The sequence below is a fragment of the Podarcis bocagei genome (assembly GCF_964188305.1).
Source record: "Podarcis bocagei genome assembly, chromosome: 17".
Lineage (NCBI taxonomy): Eukaryota > Metazoa > Chordata > Lepidosauria > Squamata > Lacertidae > Podarcis > Podarcis bocagei.
This window is the reverse complement of record NC_138143.1, coordinates 12,987,908-13,010,746: the sequence shown is the minus strand read 5'-3', so window position 1 is coordinate 13,010,746 and position 22,839 is coordinate 12,987,908. Positions and strand designations below refer to the sequence as shown.

General features: G+C 43.6%; 1 protein-coding gene across 18 annotated transcripts in view; it reads right to left on the bottom strand.

The window, feature by feature from the left end:
• Positions 1-2,989: 2,989 nt before the first annotated feature.
• The window catches only part of POSTN (periostin), a 69,257-nt gene continuing 49,407 nt past the window's right edge, over positions 2,990-22,839 (bottom strand). Inside the window, exons 16-25 of one of the 18 annotated variants that reach the window (XM_081176290.1) lie at positions 20,873-20,918; positions 19,173-19,247; positions 16,932-16,976; positions 15,210-15,305; positions 14,470-14,559; positions 12,327-12,407; positions 11,590-11,670; positions 8,708-8,794; positions 5,962-6,003; positions 2,990-4,982 (exon numbers count right to left, since the gene is read on the bottom strand). In XM_081176290.1, coding sequence (XP_081032416.1) covers positions 4,915-4,982; positions 5,962-6,003; positions 8,708-8,794; positions 11,590-11,670; positions 12,327-12,407; positions 14,470-14,559; positions 15,210-15,305; positions 16,932-16,976; positions 19,173-19,247; positions 20,873-20,918 — 711 coding nt within the window. In that variant the 3' untranslated portion in view covers positions 2,990-4,914. The remainder of the gene's footprint in view (positions 4,983-5,961; positions 6,004-8,707; positions 8,795-11,589; positions 11,671-12,326; positions 12,408-14,469; positions 14,560-15,209; positions 15,306-16,931; positions 16,977-19,172; positions 19,248-20,872; positions 20,919-22,839) is intronic. The other 17 variants (XM_081176302.1, XM_081176301.1, XM_081176303.1 and 14 more) reach the window with 17 other exon arrangements.

Here is a 22,839-nt window from a genome sequence, read left to right as displayed (position 1 = left end):
CATTATTATAATTTATTTATCAGTACTGAGTTTATATCCATTCCACCTTTCCTCTAAGGATCTCAAGCTGGTATTCAAGGCCAATTCCATAGCTGAGTGGTGATTATAATTGTTACTGCCTAGATCCCAGGCAAGTTAATATCACTCCATCTCAGAGCTGGTTTAACCACCAGGTGAATGGGGCTTCTACCTAGGGCAGCAACATTTTAAGGGTGGCAAAATAGAAGGCCAGTAAAATTTGAACGGCGCTCGTAATATTTTGCACCTTTGAGGGCTGCTGCCCCATCACCGCTCCTCTGGGCTGTGTTTTGCTCCTGCCCAGTGTACCCACCCCAGTTTCCCCTTCTTGGGGTCACCCCAATGACTCACCGCCTCCCTACTGTCAAGAAAAGAGGAGACAAGCTCTCCACAAGCTCAGATAGTGTTGGGCAGCTTCAGCCACTGGGTTGTCCAGGCGGAGGAGGCAGCAACTGAAGAAGAGGGGAGGGCATGGAAAGAGCAGGCAGGATCCAAACCCTGCCATCACCCACACCTTTCCCTCCAGGTAAACTGGCCCATTTAAGCCTCCCTTCACCCACTTTCAAAGGGCTGTAGGAAAATGGGGGGGGGGTGATGGTGTTATGTGTGGGATGTGACCTAGAGCTGTTGCCTTCTGAGGTGGCATGGACCTCCTTCCACCTTAATCTGAAGTGGGTCTCAGCTTCCCTGAAGGATGTGTGGCGCGCGGAAAGTGTGGTCCCTCTGCAAATGTGCAGAGTGTTATATTACGAGTGAAGAGGGGGTTGGAGAATCAGCGTTTACTAGGGCACAGAATACTTTTGTACTGGCACCGTTCCACCTTATTTCACATCCTGGAGGATCACAATCTTTTCCTATAGGTCTGGAAATGTATGGGGGCCCTAGTTAACAGCATAGCTGTCAACTTACAGATTTGAAAATAAGGGACCAGCAGCTTTGAAAATAAGGGACCAGCAGCCAAAATAAGGGATTTTAGTCAACCAGCTCCCGAGCCAAAGGCAGAAAGCCCACCAGTCCAGCAACCAAACGAAGCCTCAAGTGGTGGTTCCCACAGCGCAGCAAACCGGCAAGGGGGTGCAGCAAGGAAAACCACCGGCACCTCTCCGCTGGGAAGCGCTGAGCAAAGGCGAGTCCCCAGGCAACGCTGCTGATTTGATCGGCACAAGGCATGCAAGCTCCACGCCCCAGTCATTCTTAGACTCCTTATTGGGTGAGCAACACAGCCAAGCAACACAGTTGGAGCCTCCCCCCTCCCTGGCCGGCAGGGAGGGAGGGAGGGAGGGAAAGGAGCTGCTTCCTTTGAAACCCAGGAAATTTAAGGGACATCATCAATAAGGGACAGCAGCAGGACATGGCGCTGGGATAAGGGAGTTTCCCGCCAAATAAGGGACGGTTGACAGCTATGGTTAACAGTTCTGCAGTGCACCTGTAAGACTAACCAGTTCTGGCTGCCATCTTTACATACTTATTAGGGAGCAATTGCCGTTGAGTTCAGTGGTAATTACTTCGGTTCAGTTGGGTCCAAAGTACTTGTGCAGCTGATCTGCTTTAGAATCACATAATTGTAGAATTGGAAGGGACAACCCCCCTGCAACACAGAAATATAAACAAAAACATCCTTGACAGATGACCATCCAACCTCTGGTTAAAAATATCCAATGAAGGACAGTCCACCACCTTCCGAATAGAAAGGTGCAAAGTACTCATGCAACTGAAATGCTTGCATCCACAGTATATTTGTGAGGGTGGAAGATGGGGAAAGAGCAAGAGCAAATAGCCATGCTTCTTAAACTCATTGGCCATGCCCCCAGGATTACCTAGCAACTCTGCCAAATACCCTGGGCACCAACCACCACTGCGTTGGAGCGCCATGACTTTTGACTGTGAGCAGAGAGCACGGCACACATTATGTCAGGTTATGTCATTATATCAGCAGAGACACTACCTTGCCAACAAAGGTCCATATAGTTAAAGCTATGGTTTTCCCAGTAGTGATGTATGGAAGTAGAGCTGGACCATAAAGAAGGCTGATTGCCGAAGAATCAATGCTTTTGAATTATGGTGCTGGAGGAGACTCTTGCGATTCCCATGGACTGCAAGAAGATCAAACCTCTCCATTCTGAAGGAAATCAGCCCTGAGTGCTCACTGGAAGGACAGATCCTAAAGCTGAGGCTCCAATACTTTGGCCACTTCATGAGAAGAGAAGACTCCCTGGAAAAGACCCTGATGTTGGGAAAGATGGAGGGCACAAGAAGAAGGGGACGACAGAGGACGAGATGGTTGGACAGTGTTCTTGAAGCTACCAGCATGAGTTTGACCAAACTGCAGGAGGCAGTGGAAGACAGGAGTGCCTGGAGTGCTCTGGTCCATGGGGTCATGAAGAATTGGACACAACTAAATGGCTAAACAACAACAGGACAGCATCATGTCCCCTTCAGGACAGAGCAGTCATTGGTTGATTGCAAGAGGGCAATCATGGCCACTTGCAAATATGCTTCAAGTCTTGCTTTTGAATTAACGTTGGTATCTGGCATTTTGGGTGGGCTTTAGCAAAATCATCCAAACTTAATTCAGCATTTGGCAGGAGTGCACAAAGGTTTACAGGAGCCTAGCTCCCCACAAACCTACCGGACCTTGGCTTTACAATGCTCTTATGGATAATACATTAAACGGGAATGGGAATAAAAATATGTCGATGTTTTTCAAATGCTGAGAGAGCCTTTCGAATACCAAGGAACCACTTCATGCCTGCCACAGAATTTCAGAGATTTCTGCAGCGCTCAGTTCTTGCAAAGCACTATCTAGGCCTGCTGAGCCTCACCATGTTTCAAGGAAGCGTGTCAGTCATTATTGATCTAGCTGAAGAATTTGGTGGTTTCACAGAGTACTGTTCAAAAATGATTGGCACATACAATTTTTCAAGCACGAATGTTTTCTTGCTCATCAAATATTGACTACAAATCCCCATAATTCAGCCAAATTTATTTAATGAATATGTGTTTCAAAACAAATATATAAAGGCACACGCTGTAATTCTTTTAAACCACACTTTGCAGAATTAAGGCACCTTGATGAAATGTTGTTACTCCCTTCACAAAGATTCTTGCATAGTTGACATACAAGTATGGGAGAAGAAGCAAATGAACTAGTTATAAAAACGACAATTTACAAACAACGCCCACATCAATAATGGAAATTGGTAGGGCTTCCTTTATGCAAAGGCTTCTGGACCAAGTACCAGTTGATATATATCTTCCTGAACCAGAATGATTTGTTGCATGCATTTCATTGATTGTTTTAGAATTCAACAATTCAGAGCAGGCTTTTTAAAGGCTAAAGTTCCACAAACCTTACAATTGTCTCCTGTACTTATATGCTATAGTGGAGATATATTTCTTTTGATTGTTAGATTCAAGTGGGTTACTTAGTACAATGGCTCATGAATAAGACCTGTTGAATTCACCAGGGCTCACTATTTCCACAGGAATACACATTCCATAAAGCAGAGGACTTCAGCAAGAGAGTCAAATTCACAAATCAGACAAGCCAAAGTTTTTAAATATAAATTGTTTTAGTCCCACTGAAGTCAATAGCATATCTTTTTCCAAATTCAAAGCTATCAAATCATCATACCACTAGTCAATCTTGCTGCTTCTCAGGTTTAGTTTCAACCAGAGGGAAGTGGCGTCAACTATAAGCACGCCTAAAAGCTAATTCGGTTAACATCCCTGGAATGAAGGGCCACTTCATACTCTGTACTCAGCTACAGAAAGTACAAAATGTAAATGAATGTTGCATCACTGGGGATATGGGGAACGTACATATAAACAACTGTTTTCTCCAGTAAAATACATACAAGGCTGCAATGCTAACCCCACTTGCTTATGAATAAGCTCCATTGAATTCTGTAAGTCAGGAAAGGCTCTGCCCCCCATTTCTATACATTTGAACCAAAAATAAGTGCTTTTTTCAAATTCAGTCTGCCCTTATCAACGAAAGGAAGGTGCATGTATTTTATACTTTGGCATCAGTATGTGAGTACACTATTTAAAACAAAAGAGCACCTCTTGCTTCTAATCAAATTAGCCTGACTCATAAACAGATTTAGCAATCTGGTTTCGGGCTGGTTCCTATATGTACAAAAAATGATAGTACAAAAGAATATACAAAAGGTAGAACCCACATTCAACATCCCCACATGTACACAGTTGAAAATATGGGGAGTTTAAATTCATACAATGTCCGCCACCTTTTGCACCTCGAACACTGGTGTTTAAGTATGTAGTATCTACTGCTTCATTCAAGCATCTCTGAATGGAAGCTAATGTGTTTACTGTAAGTTTATTTTCATTGGAGACCTTCGATAGCCAGTACAGTAATCGATCCAAGAACATTCCTGAACGCTCGCGTTTTGAGAGAGTTATCTTTGGAGAGTGCAGGAGAGAGAATCTATCAGCTTCGCTAGCAAATGTTTTACGTAGTGATGAAAACGAAGATCCTATGTCATTGCTTAAAGTTTATTATGATTTCTAAGTTAACGTCTGTGTCATAATAGTATTTAATAACATAAATCACATGGTTTTGCTGATCTAAAGGTGATACATTTACATAGCTTACACTCTTGGATTTTCTCACTTTAAAGCTTATTTACTTGCAGGTGGAATGCATTTAAATTATAGAGTTCGGATTCATAGAAAAGGGGTACATTTTGAGTTGATCCCTGCTCTTTAGGATCGTACCAGCTAATGCATCTTTTAGGGAGTGCTTTCCTCCCATATGCAATCCCATCTGCTTTTATGGGGTAGAGGATGCTATGCCCAATTGTTAACGGGAACAAGTGATTTGGTTAATGTTTTCCCTTATGACTTTTTTTGTTGTTGCTTTTCTTCAGAGCTTCAGTTCTCTTTCTGTACAGTCTGCTTTTTTGCAGGTCTGACGAGCCTTGTTCTTCTCCGTGGTGAGCCTGTGGACCAAAAAAGAGAACAGATGTTATTAAGGTAAACTAATGCCCCCTTCCACTGGCCCCATCACCTCCTGGCAAATAGAAGGGGAAGAAATGGAGGCAGTGAGAGATTTTACTTTCTTGGGCTCCACGATCACTGCAGATGGTGACAGCAGCTACAAAATTAAAAGACGCCTGCTTCTTGGGGAAAAAAGCAATGACTAACCTAGACAGCATCTTAAAAAGCAGAGACATCACCTTGCCAACAAAGGTCCGTATAGTAAAAGCTATGGTTTTCCCAATAGTGATGTATGGAAGTGAGAGCTGGACCATAAAGAAGGCTGATCGCCGCAGAATTGATGCTTTTGAATTATGGTGCTGGAGGAGACTCTTGAGAGTCCCATGGACTGCAAGAAGATCAAACCTCTCCATTCTGAAGGAAATCAGCCCTGAGTGCTCACTGGAAGGACAGATCCTAAAGCTGAGGCTCCAATACTTTGGCCACCTCACGAGAAGATAAGACTCCCTGGAAAAGACCCTGATGTTGGGAAAGATGGAGGGCACAAGGAGAAGGGGACAACAGAGGATGAGATGGTTGGACAGTGTTCTTGAAGCTACCAGCATGAGTTTGACCAAACTGCGGGAGGCAGTGGAAGACAGGAGTGCCTGGCGTGCTCTGGTCAATGGGGTCACGAAGAGTCAGACACGACTAAACAACGAAACAACAACAACAACAACAACAACATGCCCCCTTCCTATATGTTGTTGTTGTTGTTGCTGCTGCTGCTGCTAATTTTTAAAATTTGCATACAGCCCTTCATCTGAAGATCCCAAGGGGGTTCACAACAGAAAAATACAAAAGGAGAACACAAAATATACAATAAAACAAATGCAAAAACAAACCATCGCAAACTACCCCAAAGACACAATTGATTGCACACAATATAAATGCCTAAATAATTAAGAAATAAATACGACAGTGTTATGTTCCTCCTCATACCTTGTGTTCTTCTGGATGTTTGTACTTTTCTAACAGGTGCTTCTAAAAAGAAGAAACAGAAAACAGTGTTGCAGTCTTGCATTGTTTATTGTAGAGGTTTGAAACAGCGCAGTAGGTATCTTCCGAAATGTCAAAAATTTAAAGCTGACGAATTCTTTTTCAGTTTAAGACACTGGATGAATAATAAAAGCTTTTTACTATACAATATATTTCACATGCTCTATAGATCACTTGCTGTTCTGATGGCAGATATGATTCAGTGATCAGAGTACTCTCCAAAACACGTTATCATCTGCACACAGAAAAAAACAGCATGTCAGGCAGAAGAGCTCTAGCCTAGTTTTGTCCCTGATATGCGACATTTCTAGGTATAGGGTTGCCCTCCCTCCACCAAGGAACACTCAGTGATTTTCAGCCTCTCCTTTAATTTAAACGTAGTACCACCCAAACATAGACTTACCACCTCAGTGAGATGTAGGCCACTGTGTGCAATTATAGATACAGACTGAGATCCAAAAAAACTACTTTAAGCATGGTGAAGCACTCCAACATGTCCAGGTGGATTTTTCAATTTTCAAAAAAATGAAAACAAAATAGGTCTCTGCCTCCTGGCACGAGGGGCTGCGGCTTCAGAAATACACACACACACACACACACACACACACACACACACCACACTATAGTACATGGCACTAGTTGACCAGAGCTTTGGGTTCTCTATCCACAGTCCTAGAAAGCTGAGATACGGAGCTATGAGGCAAACAATGTTAAATACCTGTAAATCAGTCCGAATGGAAGAGACCATAATTTGGAAGAAGAAAATAAGATACAATGAAGTGGAAGCCAGTGCTTTTAAGTTACTGCAGGCAGGAGGATGAGTACATGCAGTTTCACACTGTAGCATCCAAGTATCGTAGGGGCAGAATGCTACAGTTTAACAGGCTGATATTAGAAATAAAAATTTATCAATGGTGATGCTGTCAAAAATACAAACTGCCCACTCGTAATGCTGAGCTTTCTCCCCCCCCCCTTCACAGTACAGTGGTGCCTCGCAAGACGAAATTAATTCGTTCCGCAAGTTTTTTCTTCTTGCGAGTTTTTCGTCTTGCGATGCACGGTTTCCCATAGGAATGCATTGAAAATCAATTAATGCGTTCCTATGGAAACCGCCTTCAGACCAGGTCCGGGGACAGTCTGTCCCCCGACCTCTTCTGAAGGCTGGGGGGGGGACAAGGGCTTTTCTTCCCACCCCCAGCATTTTAAAAAACCCCGGGACAGCGGAGGACTTCTCCGCTGTCCGGGGCGATCTTAAAATGCTGGCGGGCGGCATTTTAAAATCGCCCGGGACAGCGGAGGACTTCTCCGCTGTCCGGGGCGATGTAAAAGCCCCTGGGAAGGCAGGCAGGGGGGGACAAAGACTTTTGCCCCCCGCCAGCCTTCAGAAGAGGTCCTGGACCTCTTCTGAAGGCGGGCGGGGTTGCGAAAGTCTTTGCTCCCCATCGCCTGCCTTCCAAAGCCGTCCGGGACAGTGGAGAAACGTGCTGCCTTTCTCCGCTCTCCCGGGAAGGCAGGCAGAGGGGAGCAAAGACTTCCCCCCCCGCCTTCAGAAGAGGTCCTGGACCTCTTCTGAAGGTGGGCGGGGGGCGAAAGTCTTTGCCCCCCCCCCGCCTGCCTTCCAAAGCCGTCCGGGACAGCGGAGAAACGTGCTGCCTTTCTCCGCTCTCCCGGGAAGGCAGGCAGGGGGGACAAAGACTTTCGCCCCCCGCCCGCCTTCAGAAGAGGTCCTGGACCTCTTCTGAAGGCGGGCGGGGGGCGAAAGTCTTTGCTCCCCCCCGCCTGCCTTCAAAAGCCGTCCGCGATAGCGGGAAGCGCTTCCCTGCTATCCCGGACTGCTTTTAAAATGCTGGCGGTGGGGAGCAAAGCCTTTCGGCCCCCGCCGGCCTTCCTGGACGTCTTCTGAAGGCCGGAGGGGGGGGGAAAGGCTTTGCTCCCCACCACCAGCATTTAAAAGAGGTCCCCGGAGATTTCCCTATGGGCTTTCGTCTTGCGAAGCAAGCCCATAGGGAAATTCGTCTTGCGAAGCGCCTCCAAAACAGAAAACCCTTTCGTCTTGCGGGTTTTCCATCTTGCGAGGCATTCGTCTTGCGAGGTACCACTGTACTGTGAAAGTTCCCACATTCCCCCCACATCCTTTCTGGGTACCAGCTCCAATGTTTCTAGTTGGCTTAGGCTTGTGAAACACTTGCATATTTTTGAACAGGCATTCTGCATAAGTTTCAAATAAGACCTGGTTCAAAAAAATTTTTTAGCAATTAATATTCTGCTTAATCATGCAATGTGTCTTGAACAAATCATTGGCATCAGCAAGCACAACTTAATATACATAGTAAAGTAGATGACAGGTATATTGTAGTCTTGTTGGAAGATTAAAAGGAAAGGAACTATGAGAAATGCTTAACATCCCTTTATGGAGGTTAGAATAATTGAAACAGATTTTTGTTTGTTTGTTAATGACTAATAAATTATTCAAGTAAGTTGTAAATATACAGAACACTGCAACTTTAAACTGGTGAACAAAACAAAGTCATTTCATGCCAATAGGCTACGTAAGCAACTGCGTTCAAAAGTATAGGGTGGAAATAAACAATTCTGTATTCTCTAGGTCTGGTCCTGATTTCCATGCAAGTAATTCACTCACAACAAGTGTTTGGATAAGAGGGCGGTTCCATATTACTGCATAACTAACCTTCCAGATGAATTTTCTTTATTTCTGTCTCGATAATCTGTGGCTCTGCCTCAATTACTTTAGTAACTTTGGTGTACTCAGATCCAGCTACAACAGGCATTAAAAACAATTGCCAGTTAAGAGTGGGTAGGTTTTTTAAAAACAGGAAAGTGGTCCATATTTGAAATGTTACATCTGAAGAGGCTGTGGATGGGTACAACATGAGCAAATTCCGAAATACTTTCTTAGAAGTGACAAATCCTCTGTTCTGTGGCTGGTAGCCAAGAATTGCCTCAACAAATGTGCAACGAGCATGCACTGTTGTTAGTTTACATTGCAATAATCTTAACAGTGCAGTTCACAACTTGCAAAGGGCTTGTTGTGTTACCGTAGGCAATGGAATAATTTTTGTTCCAGTTTCAACTGGGGAAAGACAGCTCCAGAATGTCTGTGGAGCCATCGCCATCATGATCGCAGCGTGCAAATCATGTGTTTGTTTATATCTGTGTATGGGGGTGGGGTGGGTGGGGGTCTAGGCAAGTCTCAAAGAATTATACGGGTCTCTCATGGCAGTGAAAGGAAAAGAAGGGCTGGAATAAATGAAGCAAAGTAAGAAAAATAAAAAATAAAGACAAAGACAAATAAACGAGTCAAGGGTTCTGTTTCTAGTAGCCACTTCACAATTGCAAGAAGAACGGGAAAAAAGAATTCAGTGGATCACTTTATGATATTTCAGGTTTTATGGCAGAGATTCTAGCTACTTCCGTGTGGTCTGTGGCTCACTACTTGACCATCCGACCCAGGACCCTATTCTGACTATCAGAAGCTTCCCAGGTCCCAGGCAGGGACCATTTCTCAGCCCTGTTACTGGAGATGATTTTAAATTGAGATTCTGTGGAATGTGTCGGAGATCTTCAGTGTCCATCGCATGCCCTCTCCCACTGAGCTAATTGTACTCATGATTTATCACTTGGAATATTTTTGGGGGGAAATGGCAAAGAATTGAGATTAGAAACAATGGATTGCACTGTTGTTGTTGTTTTTTAAAAAAACTACAGCATAAGTTTGAATAAGCCATATCAACTCCATGAAAACTGGATTAGGCAATTCTTACGTTACAGTTAGAAGGCTACTGCCTTCAATTGCCTGCCTGCTGTTAGATCCACATCCTGCAACCTACAGCTACTTATCCTTTAGAATTTTTTTTTAAAGGGAGATTCCAGTCTTCCAGATGCTACTCTTCTCAAATGCACAATTGTGAAACCACTATTGGAGTCACCTTTTGGTTTGTGGAATGCCATAAAAATGGATGCTTTTCAGCATTTCTTTTCTCAACAGTTAGGTCCCTTAGATAAAATAAATATGTTATCACCTGTTCTTATAGTTTTATTAAACTAAAGCTAGAACCCTAATCCCACTTCCCTGAGAGTGAAGCCCACTGAATTCAATGGGACATTCACAGCTGGATTTTTGTGCTGTAAGATGGCATTTGCTAAATACTTTCTGAGTTCTTTAGGCAATTTTTATGCAAGAAAGGCTTTCCTGGTTAACTTCATTATATAAGGATTTCAAGCTGTAAACCAATGTAGAGCCAGCTGGACTGTAATTCTGTGAGATAATCATAGCAGAAGCTGATGTGGTCTCACTTTAACTTGAGCAAGAATAAAAATATATAGTTTGGATTTAGCGGTCAGGGTTAATGTTAACTTTGTCCAGATACTTGAATTCTTTTTTCCCTTCACTTCTTAAATATCCCACAACAAGCAAAACCATTCAATTGAGGTATACAGATTAATAACATAAGCATTCGATTTTTAAAAAATTGCCCGTCAGTTTCTTCTGGTTATTTCTTGGTGATCAGTAGATTATTAAGGAGAATAGAGAGGATCAGAATGTCATTTCTGGCAATACAGTGCACCCGACTAATACTGTATGGCAGTTCATTATGCTCAGATGCTATTGGCTGGCTGGCAACCATATGGTGGCGAAATCCTCATCCTACAAATGGGCACGCCAAGGATTGGGCACAAAACAGCATGCTGTGAGTTGATCATCCATTGAAAGGTGTTACTTGTATCTCTCAGACACATGGGATTGTCACAGCACCAAACTGGTTGCCTCTGTAGCGTAGTACACATGTTTTTAGGATGCTACTTCTAGGAATCACTGCCCAATTCTACTGCAGTCATTCCTCATTTGAACCAACCATATAGCCATTTTGCATGACATTTATACGCCATATCTGGTAATAGTACCTTCTACTTCCACAGTTGCACTGAGAACGGCTTTGTTGGCTAGCATTAAGTTGGCCAGTGGCGCCAGGTCAAGATAGCGCTGCACATTATTGCAATAGGTGTTCAGACTGCGAATTCTGCACCTTTTTATTATTAACTGAAATGAGTTTGCATCAACATGCTCATCAGTACAAAGATGAGTGCACTGTACTCTTGAAGATAATTACAAAGCTTTAATGCACAGAACCAAAAGTCATTTCAAAAGAAGGATGCCGTACATGCCTTTGACAGTTAAATAGTGAGCAATGAATATTCATTTTTAAATGAGCAATGCAAAAAGATTTGGACTTTTCTCACGTGTTGCACTTACTTTTGGAAGAATATCTTAAAATTCAAAAGTGATCACAGAATATTTATAATGCAAATAAATCTTCATTGCTCATTTGGAACTTTTTAAAGACTGAACAGATTCACACAAATAAAGCTTTATTGTACTCCAACATGCGTGGAGGTAAACGGATTGCTCAAAGTTCATCATTTCATGCATTGGGTTTGGTTTTTCTTCCATAAATTTGGCTTAATTGAATCAGTCTTGAAAAAGTTTAAAAGATCAGTTTGTCAGCTCTTGGCACTCATTACGATGAGGTTAGTTGTCTCACACTCACTAACCTCCCTTGAGGAGTCTTTTGATTTCTTCATCTTCAAGTAAATGACCGTCACCTTCAATGAATTTGGTCACCTTGGTCACCTCTGACAGAATACATGTTTATGGCATGATGCGGAACATTGAGAAATTGGTGGTTGCAGCACATTTAACGAGCTCACTTTATAATTACACAATTATCTATTGCAGTGAAAAGCCTCACGCCAAACATCTGGTTGTTTTCATTAAAAGAAATAAATGGTTGCAGTGTGTTCCTGGTCTATAATATGCAGCATACTGGCTGTTTCACTTGAACAAGAATTAAAATATCAATGTAGTACATATTGAATTCAAGACAGATTACAGCTAAGATATGCCTTCCATTGAAACCAGATAGTAGACTAGAAAGTCAATTTTGTATACTGCCAATTCCAGATGTATTTTGCTAATTTCTAAATGCTTCAGAAATTTGCAAACGAATGCTGAAAATCTTGTTTAGGTGACTGCCAACATTAAATGGATGTGTATCTGAGTTTTCAGACATTCACAAAATTCATTTCTTTAGACATTTGAAATCCTATTAATTTTGTGCATATCATTCCCATGATCAAATGTTCATATCTAGTCATTTCCAGACTCCGCCTTGTATAAGCGCTATTCATGTTACGGAGCTGCTAAAATGGGCATTAATTATCCTTAGAAAATAAATCCTTGAGAGTGCGAGATCACAGTCCAAACTTCCCCTTTGACAAAGAATACTAACCTTCTTCCAGCAATTTCTTAAGAGTCTCCTCAGTATCTGCCCCACCTCCTGTAGTGATTCGAGTGTATTGCAGTTCAGGTCCTGAAGTGAAAAAGATCCAGTTAGGTGCATGCGAGGTGGGGGGCGGGGAAACCCTCCCAAATTTCCGTTGTTGTGTTGTAGGTAACCATATCTTCCTGTTCAAAGTAATGATGAAATAAGGTCTCAGTAGAAGCTTAGGTGCATTCAGCGTAACTTACAGGAGGGTGGCATGTTTGGTGGACGGTTTGACAGACACATAGCTTACAACAAAGAGCAGGGTGGCTTTTGAAAGTGCAGGGAAATTTGTTGCAAGAAGTGCTACAATTATCTGACCAATACACACAACCACATTCACACAGCTTTCCTGAATTTGGTGATGTGATTTGAGAGTGCCATGCAGAGGGAGCTTGGGGGCAAGGTGCTGTCACTATGCCGAAGAGACTCAGCTCTATTTTTCAATAACATTTGGATCAGGAGAAGCTGTGCAGGCCCTGAACTGATGCCTGGATGCAATGGTAGGATGGATGAGGCCAGGGCCGGATTTAGGTTTGATGAGGCCCTAAGCTACTGAAGGTAATGGGGCCTTTTATATGTCCAGCTGTCCTTTGCAAACAACAAATTGTCGCTGTTTTTTGTGTTGAATATATGCCATATGGTAATTTGTGGACCTAATAGGTATCTAAAGCCATTTGCACATAACAAAATATGTATTTTATCAAAGTAATGGTTGAAGTTATCTTATATTTTGGAAATGTACATCCAGTTTTTTTCCCTTTGGGGGGCCCCCAAGAGAGTGGGGCCCTAAGCTATAGCTTGTTTAGCTTATAATGGGCAGGTACAAATAATAAATTACAATTATAGGTAAATCTGGCACTGGATAAGGCGGCTGCCGCCAGGGGTAAGGTTCTGTCCGCATAGTACATCTCTGCTCAGAGAACTGCACTGATTTGTTCAAAGTATTACTATCAGTGCTTTCTTTCTGGTGGTACGCAGTGCAGCGACCTTTTGGGAGGGAAGGAGGCAGAGGGGCTCTCGGATCCTGTCAGAGGATCGCACCTCCTTCCCCCAACCCGGGAAGTGTTTGCCTAGCTTAGGGAAGGAGGCAGGATGCTCTGAAAGTCCTGGAGTCCTCCTGCCTCCTTCCCAAAGCAGGGCAGGGGAGGCCTCTTCACCGGGGCAGCAGCGCCCTGGTAGTTGGGCAGGTGGGCGAGGGAGCATCAAGCAGCTAACCCACCCTTGCCACCCAGCCTTGGCATTAGGCCATGCCCCCCACATGCTGGACACTCCCCCTGCTTGTTGGTGAGCGCCAGCACTTTTTCCTGGGAAAAAAGCACTGGTCTGTATTCATATATAAAGTCCTTAACAGCATGGGGCCAATTTACTTGCAAGATAGCGTTACCCTATACATGCTCATTGGATCTCTTTGTTCTGCAGAAATGGCACTGTTAGAGGTGCCGCATAATGCTTGTTCTGCAAATAGTACGAAATCAAGCTTTTAGTGAAGTGCTGCCTACACTTCAGACCTCCTTGAAGGTTGGTATTAGCCAAGCATTGTCACTGAACACTCTCTGATACCTACTTTAAACATTTTTGTTTAGGCAAGCCACTCCTGACATATCTAAGTTGGATGTGCTTGCATCTGTTTTTAGTTTATTGTTGTTTTTAATTAGTTTTGGAATGTTTTTCAATATCAGTTTTCAACTATCTTTTTTTTAAAAAAAACTGTATTTTTTTTAAAAAAATTAAGCTACTTTAAGGTTTTATTACAATCAAGTGGTATATAATTTTGTTTATACAAACAAACAAACAGCTATGCAGCAAACAGATAACAAATAAGAGGAACATGAGATGGCAATGATAGAAGATGGCAATGAACGTTAAGGTGGGAATGGAATTCCTTGATTGAGGGTTATTTCTTCCTCCTCCTAAGGTATTTTCTCAAGAACTGAGATTATATGGCCATTCTATGAAAAGGTTTGTTCTCCTTCTGGTAACTATCTCAAATGGCCCAGAATCAGAAGTGGACTCCATCAGGAAACCTTTAAAACTGTGCATATTCTTTTCGTTATAAAGCTTTTGTTTTCAAAACTGGGTGTATTTTTGACGCATGTTTTTTTTTTACCTTGAATGATTCTTTCTTCGGTCACTTCTTTTTCAGTCACTTCCACAGGGTAACCATCAATTATTTTCGTGTATTTTTTAATTTTAGGCTCTATAAAGATGTTTTAAAAAGTTAGAGACGGTCAATTCACTGGATTATTTCGATGTTTCCCCATTGTCTCCGTTATGCAGCCATTGGGGCAAGAGGGTCAATGTTAGAAATGGTTAGATTCAAAGTTCTCACTCAGGGCCTTGTAGAAGAGTGCAAAGAAAGTCATTTACATTCCCAAGCATGCCCATGTCAAATATTCACCATCTCAAGCTATGAACATAATGTATTATTTAAAAATAAATAAATATTTAGTTGAGCCTTTGGGTAGACTGGCAGGTAGTTTTCATTTTTTTGTTCACAAAAAACATCAAGTTTCTTGAGGCTCGGTCATGATTCTTAGAAACATGCTACTTATGTTAGAATACGAAGGAATCAAAAGAGTTTTTCCACATTCCATCTCATGGGTACAATTCAGAGGGCAGGTGTGAAAAAATAGAGAAAGCAAAAATTCAGTGCACAAAATGAAAAAAAGAGAGAAAACATTCCAAGAAGAAGGGAAAGCGAGGCAAAGGGTTTAATAATAAAACCGTATAGTTGCAATACATCATTATAACACATGCTAAGAACAAATCCAGTAGTTTAAGAGAACTGGGAACTGCCTCTTCCAAACCATTCTGGTTAGTAATGTGCAGTCCATGAGACATATTCACCTCCATGAATAACTTTAGTGACTGTCTCGCCTTCCCTGACCAGCTTAAATTCTGGGTCCCCTTCAATCACTTTGGTGAGCCTTGTAATAGTGGGCCCTGAAAAGCATTATTTCAAAATGGGAAGGTGCATTATAAATATGACGTACAAAGCGAACAATGCTTAATGAAAATGCCTCGGACAAAATTAACTCCTACTCATTTGTGTCAGAGCCAATCCTAAAGCTATTGGGACTAGGATATAATTCTTCAGAGTGATGCGCCATATCTCGAATGGACTCTTATATCTGGGGGGATGCAGGGGTAGGCATACCCTTGAACATTTTGGGAATTTAAGTTTGGCCTCAATGAGGGGCAGTATTTCAATATGAGTAGGAAAATGAGAGTACTCCTAAACATTTTTAAGGGGAAAAAACACTGCTTATATCACTTTCACAGTCATGGCTTCCCCCAAAGAATACTGGGAACTCTAGTTTGTTAAGGGTGCTGAGGGTTGTTGGGAGACTCCTGTTCTGCTCACAGAGTTACAATTTCCCTCTTTCCAGGGAACTCTGTGAGAAGTCTCCTAATAACTCTCAATACCCTCAACAGTTTCTACAGTTAACAGCCTACACCTTTAACGGTCTAGATTTCTTTAGGGGAAGCCATGACTGGTACATATGAGGCCACTGTTGTAGACTGGGTTGGGATTCCAGAGCATGAATATGCAAAGGTAAAAAAGGTAAAGGACCCCTGGACAGTTAAGTCCAGTCAAAGGCGACTATGGGGTTGCGGCACTCATCTCGCTTTCAGGCCGCGGGAGCCAGTGTTTGTCCACAGACAGCTTTCCGGGTCATGTGGTCATCATGACTAAACTGCTTCTGGCACAACGGGACACCGTGACAGAAGCCAGAGCACACAGAAACGCCGTTTACCTTCCCACCACAGCAGTACCTATTTATCTACTTGCACTGGCGTGCTTTCAAACTGCTAGGTTGGCAGGAGCTGGGACAGAGCAATGCATTCAAACTGCCGACCTTCTGATCGGCAAGCCCAAGAGGCTCAGTGGTTTAGACCACAGCGCCACCCGCGTCCCGAAATATGTAGAGTGTTTGATACTGATGTGAATTGATATACATTAAATGCAACTGTGTAATCCAATGTGTCATGGATTAAGTAGGCCTGCAAAAATAGGAATATGTGGAACATGGGAGATATCTGTTCGTAATAGCTGTGCAGGCTGGTTCAAGGTTTTGGCATTTCTGATTCCCATCTGCTGCTTTTGTGCCTCTGCTGTTTTGTGGCTATAATATTTTGGCTGCAAATTCAACAGAAGCACATTGGCCACTTGATGATGTCATAGAATCATAGAGCGTACAGCTGGAAGGGACCACAAAGGTCATCTAGTCCAACCCTCTGCACTTCAGGAATCTTTGCCCACTGTGGAGCTTGAACCCACAACCCTGAGGTTTAGAGTCTTGTGCTTTCTTGACTGAGCCATCCCAGAAGTATTACATTAAAAGTGGCAGCAGCCATACATTAAAAGGAAGTAGGGAAGGAAGCATTTCCCTCTTCGAGGTCAAATGAAGTACAGAATCTGGAAACTTTGCTTGGTCCTTGGCTCCCTGGCTGTGTGATTTTTCTGCCCTAAAAATATTTTTTGGGGTAGGGGGGAAGCTTGATGCTTTGCTTCATAGCTGGATATTATGGAAAGTCTATCATTTATCCTCTTTCATGATACATTACCTTCAATCTCTTTTCGAACTGTGGTGCCGCCAACTACTTTTATTTCTGTGATAATGATAAGAAATATTTCAAGAGAATCAGGTGGCTGCAGTTTTTAAAACGCTTTTATGTTGTACTAGACATCGTAATCAAAACATAAGAAAACATATGACCAGCTCCGATAAAAAGCTAAGGGCATAATCTAATCCCATTTAAGTACCAGGACCTGTTGAGTTAAACACATGCTCAACTTTTCCAGTGAAGTCAGTGGTGCTTAAAAGTGCCTAACTATGCTTGAGTTGTATCCACCACTGGCTTATTTGCTTATTCATGCTGGTTGTAAAATCTCTTCTGTGTTTCCATGCATTGTGTCTAAAATACATGTTGAAATACAGAGCCAGAGCAGAACAACCAGTATTGTCCTGTTATAACCGCAGCCTTTCCTTTCGGCTGTCAGAAACAAAACAGAAGTAAAGTTGAGGGAAAACATGGCACCCCAGAAACATCACCAGAACCTGCTTACACAGTGTGTTCACAGCCATGTAGCATTTCGTATTGGATTTACTTTCCCTCTTCAGGTTGCCAGTTGGATGAGGAGAACATCATGCACACAACACAAATTAAATGGGGAGGCGAACAGCAGCACGTACACATTTCGGCACTGGTGTGGACAAGCCCTTTCCTTTTGAATGAATGATTGGAATATGGCTTCCTGAAACATTTCCCGACCCAAGTATCTTCTAGTCTCTCCACACATTTGGGAGGCCCTGTGAAGAATGCTTCTGTGTTCTTTTGTGGCTGCCAATGTTGCAATTGTTGGCATATAAAGAAAAGCTGGAATTGGCTTGCAAAGAGGACTGTTCTTGAGTCATCGGAGGTGGGATTGTGAGCAACGTTGAGAAGCCTGCCCAACACAAATCATACCCTGGGGCGAAGCCAGCGGTAGGATGACGAGTCTGGCAGCCAATGACAAGTTGGCTGCATAGAGGGCGTGATTAGCACTCACTATTTTCTCTGCTTATTTAATCTCCACTCGGGGAGCTGCTTTTCTAACCTATAAGCCTGGCATTACTGAACGTTAGTCATTGCCTTTGGCATAACTCAATGTGAGTCACTGCTCTTGGCTTCCTTTTAGAATCCTGGGATCTGCATTTAAGGCTTGTAACAATCATAGATCTTTGAGGGGTCTCCTAACAGTTCTCAGCCCCCATAACTAGCTACAGTTTCCAGCATTCTTGGAGAAAAGCCATGGCTGTTAAAGTGGTATCAGAATGCTTTAAATACATGGCATGGATGCGACCGTGTGATGAAGCAGACTTACTCTTTCAAGCCACAAATACAATCATTACAGAACTTAAAGGAGAACGATAATAAAGAACTTGCATTTTCGGTTAAGTTATACCTCTATATGACCCAGTCTGTGCTTGCGGCAACGTATTATTAAGCCCACTCTATATTCCCCTTTTAGAACACAAAATGAGCATGGACTTGGTTGCCTAAGTAACCCTGATCTTATTAAGTTTTCCCTTCATTTTTTCATCGCCAGTCTGTAAAGTCACACATTGAATTCAAGGTTAGAGCATTTAAAACATTTTTTCCCCAGTGTTCTTCTAAGGTAAAAATTGGAAGTGGATTTGTTGAGAATTGTGGCTTGAGAAGTCCAATCCATTGTCATAATCATTTGTTATTTGTACTGACAAATTTTAAAAACCCACGCAATCCACTTGCAAAAGTAGCAGGAAGTTCTCCAATAGATACCATCAGGTAAAGGGAGTGTAGCGGTTGTTGTTGGGAAAGATGGAGGGCACAAGAAGAATGGGACGACAGAGGACGAGATGGTTGGACAGTGTTCTCGAAGCTACAAACATGAGTCTGACCAAACTGCGGGAGACAGTGGAAGACAGGAGTGCCTGGCATGCTCTGGTCCATGGGGTCACGAAGAGCCGGACACGACTAAACGACTAAACAACAACAAGCAGTTGTTGCCTCCACCTCAAAATCAAAACAGATTGTTTTCAAATGGGCAGTGGATGTTCTTCTAAATTAATCTGTTTTAATTGGCCTCTTTCTGATTTGGATAGGCAAAGGCCCACCCAGCACTAATTTTTTCAATAGATTAAATTTTGGTGGCATCTCTCGCTTTTACCTCACAATTTCAACACATTGTGGGCTTTTTTCCTTTCAACAAACTCAAAGTTTATGAGTTTTATTTGGCTATATCTGCTATTATTCATATTACTCCTTCCAACCAACCACTTTTACCTTTTCGGATGCTGGGCTCAAAGCTGCTCTCAATTACTTTAGTCCCGGGGTCAACAACTTTAATAATTCGGGTGGCTGAAAGTAAAAGAAAGCAAAAACTGGTGGATTTAGAAATGGCTACCCTGTCCTTTTTAATGGTATTGGGGAACTTACTGGGATTGAATGAGTTTTATGTGAGATTGCCAAAACAGGAATGTGATGCCCTCAAGAGATGCAGACTGTGCATGCTTTTTGTTCCAGAGAACAAAAAAGAATCTTCTTCAGAGTTAAACTAAACATGTGGGGAGGGGAGGGGGACAAGCATGCTATTTCTTCTCCCTGCCACTGTTCTGATCACCCTCCACACATTAGAGGGAGAATTTCTGAAGCAGGGAGCTTCCTGTACTTGTGGAAGTTCCCCGTGAACAAACTCTGTGAAGAAGAATCTGTGAAGAGAGTTCCTGTCACATATACAATTCTACTCCCGTTAGCAAGACAACTGATGTGGTATCAGTAAACCTGTGGCCACCAAAGTCCTTTTTTTAATTTTAAAAAAGTGATAGCTCAGTTGTTAGAGCATGAGACTCTTGATCTCTGGGTCGTGGGTTCGAGCGCCACATTGGGCAAAAGTTTTCTGCATTTCAGGGGGTGGACTAAATGAACCTCATGGTCCCTTCCAACTCTAAAATTCTGTGATTCTGTGATGCTATACCAATGAAGCCCTTTGCTAACAGACCTCCTTTCTGACTGAAAGACAACTCCATACCATATATATATATATATATATATATATATATATATATATATATGGATGCGGGTGGCGCTGTGGGTTAAACCACAGTGCCTAGGCCTTGCCGATCAGAAGGTTGGCAATTCGAATCCCCGCGACGGGGTGAGCTCTTGTTGCTCTGTCCCAGCTCCTGCCGACCTAGCAGTTCGAAACCACATCAAAGTGGAAGTAGATAAATAGGTACTGCTCTGGCGGGAAGGTAAATGGCCGTTTCCGTGCGCTGCTCTGGTTCGCCAGAAGCGGCTTAGTCATGCTGGCCACATGACCCAGAAGCTGTACGCCGGCTCCCTCGGCCAGTAAAGAGAGATGAGTGCCGCAACCCAAGAGTCGTCTGCGACTAGACCTAATGGTCAGGGGTCCCTTTACCTTTACTATATATATATCTCCTTTTTAGGCTGAAAGCAATAATTTAAGCTATATTTTCCAGAATTATTTGTGCTTCTTTCACCAGCACAATATCTATATATTTGGGTGATACAAATGCAGGGCATGATCCTGCCGAATTTCAGTACTTCCAAGTCCCATGTATTCTGACTGCCTTTGCTTTTCCATATTAAAAGTCCAGTTGCACCTTTTAGGAAACGATTTTGCTGAAGGAGTCAGCTGAAATCTCTGGTTTGCATCTCACAGTAGCAACAACAGCAACTCTTCTTCAAGCCATGTACATCCATGAATGGACAGTTAACATGAATGGAGAGTTATCTTCACTATGAACTGAATGGAAAATCCAGGCTTCAAAATGGGTGATCATCTGCTAATGAATGAGTTTTAGGGACATTTGTTTTAGTGTCCACTCTGTGCCACACATGCAGTATTGCCCCCCAATTTCCTGACCCTTATTTGACAGTTCTAGTTATCCAAAACGGACATTCGAATCCCTCCATCCCATCAAACATTTGCGACTGTTCATGTCACCTTTAAAAATACTTACTGTAAAATGTCAATGGAATCTCTTTGAATGTGCTGCCACGGACATACTGTGGAGGGGAGAGAAAGATGAGTTAAATCTAGTGGTACCTAAAGGGAAGTGGAAAACAATACTTCACATTTCACAAGGAAGAAATGACCATCACACCGGCAGCACATGGGGTCAAGTTCACATGGCGAGAATGTCATCTGAAGCATGCAACACAGAGGAGCAGAGATCCTTGGAAGTTAATCTAGGACTCTGATTAAAAAAATAAAATAATAATCCCATTTTTGGCCAAGAACTAAATGTTCCCAAAAACACAGGGTTGCCAAAACTCCCTTCTAGTAAACATCTAGTAAAACTCAGCCTGTAGACCGAACTCGTCATCAAACTGAGCTTGCATCCTGATGTTTTCTACCTCCACAGCTGGGGGCAGTATCCCTCTGAACAGCAGCAGCTGCAGGGAATCACAAGTTGGGAGAGCAGCAGTTATGCTCTGGTCCTGCTCAAAGGCTTCCCACAGACATCTGGTTGTCCACTGAGAGGAGGATGCTGGCTCAGGATGCCATTGGCCTGATTCAGTAGGGCTGTTCTGACATTCTTACCACGCTGTGCATTTTCTTGCAACAGCAGTCAATAAGGTGGAGTAGAGGAGGTGAAACCAGGGGCGAACGAAGGCTAACCGACACCCGGGCCGGGGCAAACCATCGGCTGTGCATGCGTGGCGCCGCTACGTGCGATGCATGCACTGCGCAGATATGTGTGGCGTCTCTACATAGGGCGCATGTACAGCGTTGCTAGGTAGGGTGCATGCACCATACGTAGCAACACCGCACATGCACCGTACATAGTGGTTTGCCGCTGGCACCGCTCGAGCACTGTACGGACGGTGGCGGGATCCTCTGCCCGCGGCTGCAGCCACAAACGGAAGATCCTCCACGTGCAGCTGTAGCGGCGGTGGAGTAATCCCACCGCCGTCCATACGGTGCTTGAGTGGCGCCAGCGGCAAACCGCTATGTCCGGCGCATGTGCACTGTCACTATGTACAGCGCATGTGTGCAACACCGCACACATGCCACGTGCATTGCTCGTGCACTGAATGGATGTGAACGGCGGATCCTCCACATGTGGCTGCGGCGGCGTGATGGCTGCATGCGCCGCTGCGCCCGGGGCAGTGGGGTGAGCACCCCACGGGGTGCCTTCTTGTCACCCCCCAGACATGGCACCAGGAGCACACACCCCCTGCCCCCTTGCAACGCCACTGGGTGAAACATGCTATTGCAATGGTCGCAGGGCACAGACTAAGCTCTATGAAATGGGAGAAGGAGACTCTCAATATGGAGTTATTCTTTGCTGCAGCTGCTGCTCTGAGTTCATTGTGACATTAATTTTGACCCACAGCTGTCACTGAAACCTCCACTTTCATGAGCATCTTTGACTGTGGGCGCCCGGGGCTCTGGGTGCCCTGCAGTGTGCATGCCCCTGGTACAGAAATTTGTGGGTGCCTGGCCACTTCATGGGGAATTTTGTGGGTGCTCAGACACCCAGGGCCCTAGGGAGTTGGCACCTATGGTGCACAGCTGTCAGGCGGCAGAGGAACCAATCCCCACGGTAGGTTGCCAGGAACGGCTAAGACAAGGAAAAGTCCTTGCCATCTGCTTTTTATTCAATATTTACAGAAAGAGGCTTGAGAATACAGCCTCTTGGAATAATGGCACTGTCCTGAGTAAATCTCCACCCTTCCTTTCACCCACTCCCCATTTCGTCAACAGGAGCAAGACCTTTATGGTTGTCGCTTGGGGCCATCTGTCTCCAAGCTCTTGGCTCTCCTACTTTTAAGGCTCGCTGGAGTCTGGGAGATGGTGGGTCTTGAATGCTTTTTAGTGATAACGTGTCAGCCGGCTGCTCCAGGTCCTCCTCCTCCTCTACTGTTATTTCCCAACTTTCTCCCTCATCTTCCCCTGAGCTGTGACTTCCCTCAAACGCCT